Below are 14,597 nucleotides of genomic sequence, written 5' to 3' on the forward strand. Positions count from 1 at the left end.
TGCCTTTTCCCTTTGATGGCCTTTGCAGCAAACCAGGAATCCTTTGGATCGTCACAGAAGGCAGGCCCGGAGGGGGAGCAGTGACACGGGCCTATGTGTTGCCAAGCTCGTTGTTCTGAGGAATGTGAAGGAAGAGAAAAGGAAAAAAATGTGGCCTTGAATGAGCTGCTTTATGAAAGTGACTTAATAAAAAATACATGTTTTTTAGAGAAATTTTAGGTTCACAGCAAAACTGAGCAGAAGGTAAGGAGATTTCCTATGTAGCACTACCCCCCCCCAGCCTCCCTCCTTATCAACATCCCCCACCAGAGGGGTACATCGGTTACAGTCAGTGAACCCTCAGTGACACCCCATAATCACCCAAGGCCCATAGTTTATATTAGGTTTCCTGCTGGTGTTGTGTAGTCTATGGGTTTGCACACCTATGCAATGCCTTTTAGACTGTATTGCAGGGTTTTAAACGTAGATTTTGTGACTCCCCTCTACAGTGTGCCCTAAATTTTAGGCATGCCTTCCACCTCCGCACTTTTGCATTAGCTATATAGCGTTTTTCTTTAAATCGACTCACTTAAAAAAAAACACTAAAGTGAATTCTAAAAAATAATTTCACGTTTAATTAACCTTCATAGCGTCTATCTGCAATATATATAACTTATTTATAGCATTTACCTTTTTTCATGTGTTCTTGCCTCTCCCCCATCTCGGGCCCCCTCAGGTATTTGCTCTGTTCCTAGGGAGAGTCTGCCTAAGACGTTCATGAATGGACTTTCAGGAGGTCCTTGAACCCCCCAAAATATCCAGTATTGTGTTTATGTATTTTTTTTTTCCTGGGGGAGACAGTTTAAAGTTTTCATTGTATAAAGTGGGCCAGGACCAAAAAGAAGAGCTACAATTTGTAGTTCTTGGAATTACGTCTAATAATCATTTACAAAGATTTCATCTTCCCTGGAAGAGGGATGGAGTTTTCTGCAAGATACGGACTTTTTACTCATAAAACATCCTTAAAAAAAAAAAATCCTCACCTGAGGATATGTTTATTGATTTGAGAGAGAGAGAGAGAGAGAGAGATAGAGAGAGAGGGAGAGAGAGAGAGAGAGAGAGAAACATCAATTTGTTGCCTCTGGTTTGCACCCCAACCGTTGAACCTGGAGCCCTGGTGTTCGGGGTGACACTCTGACCAACTGAGCCAGGGCACATCCTTTTTTTTTTTTAAGGAGGTGCAGATAGATACATTGCAAATTGAAAAAAGGTAATGGCCTTTCCCAAACCCCCTTCTCATCTCTATTCTGCTTTTAACCTTCAACATGGGAATGTTAATTCATCATAAGAGGAGAGTGACTGTTTTCTGATCCAAAAATTGTGCTGTATGGTCTGATGAAGGGTTTGTATGTGTATGAGGTCTGTCCAGAAAGTATCCAGCATGTACTATGAAAGATAGAGACATTTATTGAAGAAGATACAAGATACAAGAAACGTTGTACACAGGACAATGACGCCTCTGTGTCCTTTAAAGTAGGCACCTGGAGACCTCACACAGTTCTCCCAATCACCATCAGCTGCCCCATTGTAGTTTCCTGAAACTCATCAATGGCCTGAAATCTCTTCCCTTTCAAAGGTGATTTTAGTTTTGGGAAAAGCCAGAAGTCACAGGGTGCCAAATCTGGGTCGTAGGGGGCTGAGTCATCTGGGTGATTTCATGCTTTGCCAAAAAACTCTGCTTGAGGCACAATGCATGAGCAGGCACGTTGTCGTGATGAAGCTGCCAGTTGCCCATAGCTTTGGTCTTCTGAATTATCCAAATAGTTTCTGCAGAGGAATGTTCAACCTTAACGCAAAATATGATGCAGATCTGTTGCTCTACTTGCTCAGTCGTTTTGAATGTGACGGCCACACAGTACACGTGCTCACTCAACAGTGTCTACGGCCCCCACTGACTAGTACAGTGAGGTCGTCATTGTTCACACATGCGCATTCCAGTCCACTCTCCTTGGCTGCCAGGTTACATCGATGTTGGTTAAACTGTTCTTGTTATGTTAACAATGGCTGGACTTTTTCCATACAGACCTCGTATGTCATGCTTCTCAGAGGTACAAGGGAAAAAGGCCAGTTACATATATTTAGAATTGCTTGTATTAAACAGAATATTGGGGAGAAGGAGGATGGGAAGGTGGGAACACCTGTCCTGGAATATCCAGAATGTAGATTCGCTAAATATATAGGTCAGTGAATGTTTCAGAGAAAAGTGAGCAGAAGGAGAGTTGCTTGTTAGGGTAGAAGTGTAACGTGATAAAGTTGCTCTGGGGGAAAAGCACAGTTGTGCTAGATCACATAAATCACACGAAGTGCACTGCTTGTATAAACTTGGACCAGGCCATGTGCCTTTCTCTGCTTCTGGGGGAACACGCCAGGCAGGGACATAAAGGGGCGCTCTGTTAATTCTTTCCATCTCTGCCCCTTAGCCTGAGAAGAGCATTAATAAATCTCTATTTGTATCCTGCCTCCGTCCACCAAAGATTCATGGACACTAGATGCAGTGAAAAAATGAAAATAGGAATTTGAGCTCAGGACTAGGGAAAATATAAGTAAGATGAAGAAGATAAGCCACAGGGAATGGGGAGAATATAAATATACATGCCTTATTGCTGAGCTTCACATTTGACTTGGAGCGTCCTGGCAGCAAAAACAAAAAGGGGACAGAGTAGGTTTTCTGGATTTTACGACTAGAGACGAAAAACACCCTAGTCTTTAAGGTGAAGCTGAGTGCTTCCTAGTTTGTTCCTTTGAGTTAAATCTTTTATGTAGGGCCCACCGAAGGTGTGGAGAACAAGGTTCTCTTCAGCTTCCTTCTTTGTCTCATAAAGCCCTTGTCATCTGGCATCTCCTCAGACTGGGCCAGCTTCCTCATTTTTGGTGGCCACGTTGCAGATGGCCACGTACCTCTCCTTTGTAGTACTTACCTCAGATGTACATTTACATCTACTCGTGAGATTATTTTGAAAGCTTGTCTTCCCCACTATATTATGAGTCTCATGGGCTGTATTATCCGCACTACTTGACATAATCCTGGCACACTGTAATCCCACAGTAAACACTTGTTTGAACAAATAAATAAGGCAAAAGCAGCTGGGGAGTTTATGTGATCCTAGTAGCACTCTCACAGACAACTGAGGGCCTTTGAAGGATGCAAACTGGCTCTTGTCCAGAGAGCTTGAACAGCATGGTTCTCAAGATTATCTCCAAGTTCATTTTCCTCCGCTGTACCCTTCAGAGATTGTTAATGATAACAACAACTCCACTGTTTGTGCACCTGCCCTATGCCCAATCCCACAGTTGGCACTTGGTACCCGTAGCTGCTGGTCCTTGCAGAGGAGGGGACTGAGGCTCAGGGGAGGCAAACAGCTTGCCCAAGGTCACATAGCTGGTAAGAGTCAGAAGGTAGGTCTGTCTGACTGCAGAGCGTATGCTCTTTCCTTGCTGCCCGCTGTGTCTGAACCCGAGCCACAAGTGTCTGTGTGAGTTATGGGTTTTTATCTCCTGGCAATTAGAGCTGCGCAGCGAGGGTATTTCTGGCAGAGGCCGTGGCTGCTTTCTGACAGCTGTTACATTCCGATCTCTCTGGAGTTTGAGGAAAGAAAGCCCACACCTGGGGTTGGCAGAGGTGGTCTTAGAATTCATTTCTCCTGTTTTTTTGTGCACTGAGAACGTGTTTATTGCTCTTGTCACACTGTCTCCTGAAGTGCAGGCTCATGAAAGTTGAATATTATTTTCACAAAAGTCACTAGGGAGAAAAGAGAGAAGGGAGGCACAATTCCATCGTCTTGAGGAATAATTGGATTTGCGCAATGACTGGGGGAGTGGAGGTGTGGCGTGACGGCATGCTAGGAAGTACATTTGATTCCGAATTTGTCAGGCGTGTATTTTTAATTACTGTGTGCCTGCTGTGACTATTTTAATAGGGACCTAATATTTAGAGTAGGGTTTATTATGATATTAAACTTTATTCAGGAAGACTGGCAAATGGGATAGTCTCATGGCTCGGTGTTGCCACCTGCCGGGTACTGCACCGAGTGTCAGCCCTCAGAACATGAGAAGGCAATAAAACACATTTCAAACTGCAACAAGGCATAATTTGATCTGTCTGTTCTTCCAGAAGGTTGCAAGTCCTCAGGGTGAGCATTAGAAGCATCTGTCATCACTGCTTGCTCCAGAGTGGCCAGATTACTGTTCCAGTGACTTCTGGTGATAGAAAATGCAGGTCAAAAATACCACTTTCCCTTTGCTCCCTGGAAAATGATCCTTCTCAAAAACATTTGCTGCCTACACCTGGGGAGCTGAATAATTGCTACATTCAGGTTTATGTTAGAGAGAAAGTGTTCCGGAAGCAGGTACTTAAGGGGCTCTTTGTAAATGTGATAAGGCTTTCATTCTATCTTTGGCCCTCTAGTCTCAATAAGGATTTTGGCTCATGTCAATGATTTAGAAAACCTAATCATTTTTATGTCTCCAAAGTCGTATGCCCAGACTGCTGGCGATTTCACATTGAAACGCTTCTCTCTGCGTTGAGAAGGCCACCTGAGAATAGCAGTGGGCGCTGACAGGCCTGTGCCTCCCCAGCCCGGAAAAGGCCCTGTAGATCCCAGCTTTGCGGCTAGCCGATTTCCTCCTGTGGCTTTGACAAGTCTCATTGGCAAGATGAAGTAGCACAGTTATTGCCCTGGCGTCCTGTCTTTTCTGGTTTTTACGGTAGGAGCCACAAAAGCTTCCACATACAGGTAGGACCTAAGATTTCACCCACTTTCCCTGTAAATTACTACCTAGGCAGTTTGGGACAGAAAAAATATGAAAAATGCAGGTGCTAGTTATTGCTAGACTCTCTTTTTTTTAACAAAAGCAGACCAAATTTTAAAAGTGTTTTACACTATTATTTTGGGTATTTCCTTCCTCTAACCTCCAATTAATATCCACAAGAAACAACCTTAATTGATGTCAGGATCTGAAAGTTTAATATATCAAGACTGTGTGCTATTTACCATATTTTGCTGTGTATAATGCATACCCATGTTTTGGCTCAAACTTTCAGGAAAAAAAATCTTTTAATTTTTTCATTAATTCATTTACTTATATTTAGATACTTATTTTTTGTATTATAAAGGGTATTATTTTGCATATGGATATCATTGTTTTGTAGAGGTACACTTTTAATGCATAAGCATAAATAAAAGAATTAAAAACATTTATCTAGATATGGAATTAGTACTACCCATGGATAATGCACATCCTCATTTTTCCTTCAAAAACTTAGGCAAAAAAGTATACATTATACACAGCAAAATATGGTATCTACTTCTCTTAACTGTTTTATCCTAGTCCACAGTGGATTTGAGGCAGCTTATGAGATATGGATAAAAAATGAATAAAAAATAAAATAATCAGCACCAGTGAGAGTATAAATTATATTAGGAGATTAAACCTAAGGCAACAAGGAGAGTGAGAACAGCCTGGTACTATTTCTGATTGCATTGGACAAGTTGATGTAGCCTTTTTTTTTTTTTTTTAAAGCTACTTGGAAGCTGCTCTCAGCTTTGGAAAGCTCTGTGTAAACATGGGCTGCTTCGTGTTCCTGACATTTCAGCTAAACTTTAAAAATTGCCTCTTTTTCTTCCAACCTCTACCTGACCTCCAGCACACACCCACTTCCTTTGAGCCAAGGAGGTGTCAATACCGACAGCATTTTATCAAGCCAGGTTGCTGTTTTTCTGGAAATTCTGTAGCCTGGACACCAGCCTGGCATCTGGGGAGCCTGAATGTGGGAAGCTTATTTTGGAAGCCCTTTCACTATCATCAGTCTCAGGCCCTGTGAGTAGTTCCAGGGACGCACATCCGGAGAGGCTTTGTGATAGGGTGACTGGAAAAAGGAGTGTTGAAGTGGAAGAGTTGGGCAGAAGCCCCCTTCTCATAAGCCGGCAGGATGCCTGATAACCTGCGTTTGCATGGCTGCTATTTCCAGCCTCTCTTCCAGGACCTCCAGACTCTGTGTTGCCTTGTGGAGAGCTGGCATCCCGGAGGTCATCTTGAAAGAATGCTGCCTACAGGGGCTCCCAGGGGGCTGGCTTCGAGGATGGGGCCGGGTTGAAGACTTCACTGGACACAGTCCATGGGCTGCACAGGGTGCTTAGTCTCAGAGCAATTTGGAATTGCTCAGCATCTCTTGCGCTGCGATGCAGTTTTGTTCTTGCTAGTTCCAACCAACCAGAGGGAGCCCTCCTTCTCAACCTTCACAAACACACCTACACTGAGTAAGGAGTCACGGGATGGTGGGATACCTCTGGTTTCATCTCCAGCCCTCACCTCTCCCTGAGTGGAGGCTGCTACAGTTCACTGCCTTTGGGTGTCTCCACTTGGACATCTAATAGACACTTCAAACCTCAGACGTCCAAAACAGAGTTCTTAACTCATTATTTATTTTTTTATCCTCACCCGAGGACGTTCTTACTGATTTTAGAGGTTGGGGAAGAGAGGGAGAGAGGGACAGAAACGTTGATGTGAGAGAGAAACATCTATCGATTGCCTCTTGCACATGCCCTGACTGCGGACTGAACCTTCAACCTAGTCATTGCCCTGATCAGGACTCAGACTCATGACCTTTCCATTTATGAGCTGATGCTCTAACCAACTGAGCCACGCTGGCCAGGGCTTGATTCATTTTAACGCCTACTTCTCTTTGATTTGTTCGTCCCCCAGGCTTAATCCTCCCATGAAACTGCCCAGGCATCCTCTCTATTGCTCAACCCCCAAACTTGGGAGACATCTTTGCTTTTCTCGCTTTCCTTTACCCCTATCATAAATCCTACCAGGAAGTCCTGTTGGCCCCCCCACCAAGACACTTCGCAGAGCTGAATCCCCCTTAGCATTGTCACCGTTGCCATCTGGCCAGCTACTGCCCTCTCTTGCCTCTACTCCGAGATGGTCTCTTTACCTCGTCTCCCCACTTCCTCTCAAAGGCATTGCGGTCAGACCACCTCGGTTTGCGTATTGGGTCCTCCACATACTGTGATGAGCAAGTCACCTAATCTCTCTGTGCCTGGGTTTTGGCCTCTGTGAAATCGGGATAGCGATAGTACTCATATCAAAAGTTTCCGTGAGGATTAAAGGAGATCATACATATAAAGTTCTTAGGATAGTGAAGAGCACATAGTTAAGCACTGCAGAAACGTTAGTTTTTATTTCTTGCCCCAGATCCCCTGGCCCTTCTCTATATAGTAGCTACAAAAGTCTTTTTAAAAAGCAAATCAGATCATGCCTCTTCCATCACACAGTCTTTTCTTTAAAAACCTTCCATGACTCCCTACTGCATTTAGAAGAGAATCTAAATTCTCCCCAGGTATTAGAGCCCTACTTAACATTCGCTATTTGACCCCCTGCTTCATCTTTTACTGCCCGCCCCAGTGGTCAGTGAGCTGCGGTCTCACTGTTCTTCCCTTGCAGGAAAGGGTTTGGTTCGTCCCTACCTATTCGCGTGCCTACACTGTTCTTCCCCTAAGTCTTAGTTTCAGTGGCACATCTAAGGCTGTTGCTATACATGCCCTGGACCCCCATGTCACTCTGACACATGACTGTTGTATTTCCTTCAGAGCACCCATCAAATACCATCTCTGAAGTTATTTGCCCACTTGTTTATTATCTGTTTTTTGTCCCTCAGCCTGTTTCGCTACTACTCTGTGCCTTCAATGCTGGGCTTCTACAAGGCCCCGGTGAATGTTACTCACAGAATGAACGAGGGCCACCACTTGTTTAGCACCTACTGTGCCTCATGCACTTACGCAATTCCGTGATTTCATCTCCATAGCAATATGTGGGGTAGATGTTTTTAATCCCATTTTAGAGTTGAGAAATCTGTAGCTCCGGCGAGGGCGGGGGGAACCAAAAACTTATCCAAGCCCACCCAGCTGGATAAGACCAGATCTTAACTCAGGTCCAGCTGAGTCCATGGAGTTTTAGTTTACACCTGGCTTATGAGTACACGTGAGACTAGACAGGTAGTAAAAGGACAGCTTCCTCATCCTTTTATAAGATACCAGTTTTAGAGGACTTCCTATGCGCTATGCTCCCTTTACTTGTATTTTTTTTCCCCGGCATTCTTCACACCCTCGTTTTGTTGTAATTCTGTTGAGGTTTCACAAGAGGTATTGATTGGATTCATTCTGCTTCAATTGTGAATTGATTCAAGGGTGTTTGGGGGATGCCTGCTAGAAGGTAAGGGAAGACAGGTGTGTTAGGTCCTCCTGGCCTTTTAGCTTTGAGTTTCTCAGCGTGGGCTCCAGACCACCAGCAGCCAGATCACCTGGGCTGCCTGCTAAAGTGCAGATTCCTGGGCTCACCCTAGACTTTTGCCATGAGATTCTCTGGGGATGGGCCCCTGGAATCTGCTTTTGTAAACAATCACCTGAAGTTTTTCTGATTAAAACGAATGTATGAAGATCACTGGTTCTAGCTAACTGGGTGTTTTGTTCTTGCTTTAAAAAAATAATCTGTAAAACTATCCAGGGGTGGGCAAAGTAAGTGTACAGTTGTGAGTATGTGAAACACAGAGTTTATTCTTAAATTATTTATTTATTCATTATTGTATTATTGATTATTATTATCTACCTACTTTTCCCCTCCCTGTATATTTACTTATTAATTATTCATTTTATCAAAACTCTCATTGGGTGGCTTTTGGTCTTCAACTTGGGTGCAGGCTTTTTTCCCAACTGGTGATCCTCTAGCTCCAAGGCCCATTGGCGTCCTTGATCGGCGTGTTTGCTCTTCGCACTGAGGTGAAGCGGGGTGCCTCATTTCTGTCCCCAGGCTGTTGCCGGGCTGTGGAGGGCTGGCCTGCTCCCAAGGGGGCTGGATAGTTGTACAAGAGTGGACCTTCTGGTCCACTGGACTCTGTTAAAGTTATTTTTAAAGATAAGGTTTGTTCTTACCGCTTCCTTACCAGAAACAACTCTGGAATAATCAAAATTCCTAGCCCTTGATGTCTGCGCTTTGCTCCCCTCTGTTCACTCTCTAAACAAAGGCCCTGTGTTTTAATAGACACCATAACAGTAAAATTAGCTTTATTAGACTCTAGGTGGATTTAAAATGTAACCCAGTGACAGCTCTGGCTGGCTTGGAAGTCATGCGTTTTATGTTGAGATGAGAATTTGGGTAGTTGCAATGCCTGGTAGGGGATTAAGTGATTATTGAATTAAAGAGGCCAAATAACACAATCATCCCTCATCCTTAGATCCTGCCCTGGTGGCTTTTGCCCGTTGTGTTTTGAGAACCTGGGCCCCCAGCTCGGACTTTCAATCCCAGCTGCTTTCTGTCTGTATTAGAAGTTCCTGAGTTATGTCACCAGAGAAAGTCAGCACAGTTATCCTTCCCACCTCGGCTCCCTCACTTGGTTTGTGAGCACTCTAGGTTCTTAGAAAGCTTGAAATGTGAGGCTACTTGCTGTTTATCAGCCTGTGCCAAAGGACCCACAACTAGCCAGATCCCCGCTAAAGTGCCAGCATATATTTTCTTTAAATAATAACACCCTACACTGAAATGATGCTGTTCACTTTGTCTTAGTGCTTTTGTATCCACCCCCTTAAAAGAAAAGTAGAGCTTTATTGGGCGGTTTCCCTCAGAGGGCAACTGAGGCACAGATTGTCCAGCTGGTTTAGCCCCGTCTGATTTATGATCTATTCTTTTTCTCCTGGTCCTTGCCCGTGTGCTTGGTGGTACCACCAGGTCTGGGAAAAGCAGGGTGAATAGTTCTTGCTCCTTAGGGCCAATGGTATATATCTTACATGTTCTCAGCTTATTAAGACTATTTGGTAGAGAGCTTCAGAGGTAAGGGACAGATCCATTAGCTCATGGCCATGGCTGCTTCATTGCAGATCCTTTAGTGTGAGCTTCTAAGCATTATTATAAGCACAGCCCAGGAGGTAAATGTAAAAATAATTTTCTTGCCCGTTTTTCCTGCATGGTATCCTAGCGACGATGTACAGTCTGTCCTTGGCTGTTGGGACACCGACTGGGACAGTATCAGAGCTTGCAGAGGGTAATGACACGAAGGGCATGGGCAGAGTCACCCCTTTTAAAGGTATTTTTTTTGAGAACTTTTAACCCACTTATTTTTAAACAGCATTTTATTTTCTGATTACCGTGGTATTCTATGCTTATTGTTAGGCAACTTGAAAATCCCAAGGAAGGAAATAAAAATCCAATATTGTTAACATTTTGGTAAATATCCATATGGTCGTCATTTTGGGGTTTTTTTTTTTTTTGAGCTTTTTCATACAATGATTAGGTTCCAAACTCAGAGTAGAAGGGGAAAAAATGTCATTAAGTCAAAATTATCCCAAACCACCATGGACAGTCATTTTTATGCACTTGGAAGTTTGAAAACCACCGAACTAGATGCGAGGAAAGAACAAGTGGGACGTCTCCACGAAATGAAGAGCCTGGGGAAAACCCCATCCTCCGTGCAAGGCCACCGTCAAATTGTTAACGGTGGGTAGATGGAGGTGAAGAATTGGGCTCTGTTCCTGCCTGCCTGCAAGGGTTATTGCATTCTGTTTTAATATTAAACTTCGATAACTTTAATACGGGTTAATAGATTCATCTGTGATGGTCAATGTCACAGTGGCATCACGTTTTGCTCCGGGGGTAGGCTCTGAGTCCACCAGCAAGAGAAACGATACAGCGCAGCCCCACCGTAGGTAGGTGCTTACCAACCCTGCCCCACCCCACCCGCACCCACGCACGCGCACAATTGGGATCTTTTGCTTTGTAACCTTGGTTTTGTTTGATTCAGCAGCCTATATATCATCTTTAAAGTTGCATATATGCCACTGTAGCCAATCTATCGAGTACAGGTAGATTGTTTTCAATTATTTGCTGTTACAAAAATGGTGAAATGTACATCCTTGCAGATAAATCTTTGTGTTTATCCACACTTATGTTTGAGGGTAAATTCTTAGATGTGAAATCAGTGGTTCAAAGGAGATGCACATTTTTAAGGCTTTTAATTCTTATTGCTAAATTGTCCCCAGGAATGTTGTTTGTTTCCTTCAAAGTGTCTGTTTCCCAGCATTACTGGAAATTATCATTCAAAAGAATCTTCCACAACATGTCTTTTTTTTTTTCTTTCAATTTTTGGATGACCCAGAGCTTCTGTTCATTGCCTGGCCAGTTTTTCCTGGAAAGAATAACAGAAACGAGACTAGAGATAAGTGCTGGTGGCCAGGGGTTCATGTGGGAGGGACAGTGACCCCCCCGGTAACAGGAAAAGCATGAACTTGGAGACCTTTTTTCACTCCTCCAGGTGATCTCCAGCAGGCATCTAAAGACAGAATATTGCTTAATTCTTAAGTGGCATATGTAGTTTTAAAAGCTTATTCAATATTATAATTTTTGATTTGGGAAATGATTTGATGGCTTGACATAGATGCCACGCAGGGGTGTCAAACTCACTTTCACAGGGGGCCACATCTGCCTCGCAGTTGCCTTCAAAGGGCAGAATGTAATTTCAGCTCCTTAACAGTTAAGGAGTAGTTCCATTTGTACAGTCCTAACATTATTTCAGCCCTTTGAAGGCAACCACGGGGCTGATGTGGCCCCCGGTGAAAATGAGTTTGACACCCCTGTGCTACAGGATAGAAATGACATTTGTATATTTATCCAAAAGGGAGCATGAATTTAAAAAAAAAACAAGTGGAGAAACACTGTGCTAATCCAATCCCTCCTTTCAGGTAGAGAATGTGAGACCAGAGAGTGGAGGGAATTTCTGTACAGCCACACAGCAAATTGATGATGAACTTGGAGCCAGCAGTAAAGTCTCCCCATTCCCCTGTTCAGAGCTCTTCCACTGAGGTGAGATAGCATGGTTCAGGGAACAGGAGATAAAAGATACAAAAGCCCCTTTGGACAGGTGGCCAGGCTCTCCTCTGGGGCCTGCGAGCTGTCCCATGTCCCTCCTGGACGAAGGGATCTCCGGCATGGCAGGTCACTTCTGCTCGATCATCTCCGTCTGTGAATGGAGTGAGCTTACACGTTAATAACCCGGGTCTCCGTCTGAACGTTTCCTCCCCCTGGATAGCTTCTCTTCATGCCTCAGCAGCTCAGCTGCCTCAGAGAAGCCTTTCCTGACTTCCAAGATAGTTTAGGGTCCCTGTGTGCATTCTTACAGCACCTCTTACCTTTAATTCCCTTGTCATAATTATAATTACCTTGCTTTTTATTTAAGCTCTCTCTCTCCCTGACTAAACGCTCTATGAGTGTAGGAACATTGTTTATCTTCTGTTTCTCCTGGCACATAGGAGGCCTTAATAAATGCTTGAATGTTTGACTATTCGGATGGATGCTAATGAGTGAATTAGAAGTGTGTGTGGGCTGCTGGGTGGTGCTATTTCTGATTGCCTGCAGAACCAGGGGAGTTGTCCCTTATTGCCAAGGGCATTGAAAGAAGAGAGAAGAAAAGGAGACACAGCTGAGGCTGCTGATGTAGAGGCAAGCCAGAGGGTATGGTCCGCTTTCTAGGTGCCCCATAGCCGTCTCCTGGGTGTTGGGGTTAGAACCACATCCAACCAAGCATTCATTCCTGGCACAATGAGCCCCTGCAATTTAGTAGGGGTGCTTAGAGAGAGCCTCCTTGAGTCATTCTGGGGAAGGGAATTCAAGGTCAGGGCTCTCATGGCAGGGAGAGGACAGCCACCCAGGTCACCTGCAGCCTGGTCTTCACAGTCCATGGGCACTCGCGTCAAGGGCTGTAAGATCTGCTGGTGGCTGGCTGGGCGCCAGAGCAGCGCCGCTGTTTGGCAGCAGTTCCAGTCCCCTCCGCCAGTTTCCCTCCCCCTCCTCCTCCTCCCTACCCACTTCAGCTTGCAGCATCCTCGGAAGAAGAGGAATGTGCCGCTCTCTGACGCGCTGTCCTGGCGGAGCCGCGGTACCTGAGGCGCGCTCTGGAGCGCTGGGGGCCGCCGCCTGGCGCCGCGCCACGTGCTTTGATTCGCGCTGATGTCAAGTGGGTGTGGGCTCTTAGGGAAGGCCCTAGCGAGGACGAGGAGGGCGCGCGATGCGCGGCGGGCGCACTGAGGCCCAAGCGCGCTCTGTGGCCCAGCGCTGCTGACCGGTGGCTGGCCGGGGTTCGTGGAGAGGGCGCATGGAGTCGAGGCGGTGCTCACCCGGAGACGCGTGCCCCACCGCCCTTGGAGGCTGGCTGGGGCCGCCGCGGGGGGCCTGCAGGTGTGTCCCCGCGCCATAACTTTCGGGTGGCTGCGGGCTGTTGGGTCGGCAGGGCGCGGGGTGCCTGGGCTGCATTTGGGGGTGCTTTTGTGCATGGGCGCTGGCGTGTGGGGAGCCGGTTTGTCCCCGGCCGGCCGTTGGCGTGGGAGCCGCAGCGCGCCGCTGGAGTTTCTGCAAGAGAATTCACCGAGCCGGCGCCCGGCTTTGGTTACTCAGAGGGAAGGGCGCCGAGGGAGCTTCCTTGTTGTGTTGGGAATTGATCTGTAAGTACAGCCTACGTTCATGGTAACAGGATTATTTCTCTGTAGGCATCGCGGCTTCCCGAAATCTGCTTGGTTGGGGGCACCGGTCGGTCGGGGCTGAGGGGAGTAGGCAGAGGCGACTTAGCCACCGGTTCCGCCCCGCGCGCCGCGCTGGGGCGCCTGCCCCTCCTCCTACCCTCCCTTCCTGCCCGAGCCGGCCGTGGGGGAGGTAAGGGGTCAGCTTCCCGCCGGTGACAGGTCTGGTTTCAGGCACACCTTCCCGGAGGAATGCGGAGGCTTTGTTCCAGGCGCCGGTCTCAGCCCCGAGCCCAGAATCCCGAGGGCATGGGGCCGGGCTCCCGTGCTATTACTCATCTTTTATGGCCACTCGGGCGGGCGAGCTCTCCGGTAGGCAAGTTAATTATTAATGTCTCTAGGCTGGCATGAGGGAATCTGGAAATGAGATTGGTGGGTTGCAGGTGCCCCCCCTCCCTTTGGCGTTGACAATCAAGGTTTAAGCCCAAGGTATCTCAGCCAATTTTCTGAGAAGGATATTGAACGGCACAGGGTCAAGGAAGGGCTCCCCTTTCTCCATCTGTGGCACAGCCCCCTGAGCCGGTGGAAAGGGAGTGGGCCTCTTGATTTTTTTCTACTTTTTAACCAGCTTCTACCTTTCCTCCTTTGCTTTTCGAAACCAGCCCTCACTCCATCCCCTGCCTCTGGGCAGCTTCTGGATCAGGATTCCAGGCAGGGTGTGTGAGACACTGGAAGCATTTTGAAAAGTGCTACCCGGTCCCAGCCCCAGTACCTGAAAGCCTCTGCACCTCCTCAACAAGTGGCCGGCCTCCCGTGTGTTTTCAAAGCACTGGTTGCAAGACTGTGAACAGAGCAAAAATACCTGCCAGGTGGTCACCTGACCTGTCTCTCCCAGGGCCCGCTCTCAGAGCAGAGAGGAAGCAGGAGGTCAAGGTGAAATGCAGCGCCTACTCATATGGTTTCAGTTTCCCTACCCACCCTGGCTGGGGGAAGGTGGATTCGAGGGCTGGTGGTGTCACAAGGCGTCCTCTTTGTGTGCTGGCGTATTTCCGGGAGGAC

General features: G+C 46.5%; 1 protein-coding gene across 14 annotated transcripts in view; it reads left to right on the top strand.

The window, feature by feature from the left end:
- The window catches only part of PLEKHA7 (pleckstrin homology domain containing A7), a 202,681-nt gene that overhangs the window by 59,464 nt on the left and 128,620 nt on the right, over nucleotides 1–14,597 (top strand). The window contains exon 1 of one of the 14 annotated variants that reach the window (XM_053925432.2): nucleotides 12,704–13,260. The exons of the other annotated variants lie outside the window; for them this stretch is intronic. Within the exon in view, the coding sequence (XP_053781407.1) occupies nucleotides 13,178–13,260 (83 nt within the window). The 5' untranslated portion in view covers nucleotides 12,704–13,177. Of the gene's footprint in view, nucleotides 1–12,703; nucleotides 13,261–14,597 lie in introns of those variants that run through there. 14 annotated transcript variants of the gene reach the window in all.

This window comes from Desmodus rotundus, chromosome 5 (genome assembly GCF_022682495.2).
Source record: "Desmodus rotundus isolate HL8 chromosome 5, HLdesRot8A.1, whole genome shotgun sequence".
Lineage (NCBI taxonomy): Eukaryota > Metazoa > Chordata > Mammalia > Chiroptera > Phyllostomidae > Desmodus > Desmodus rotundus.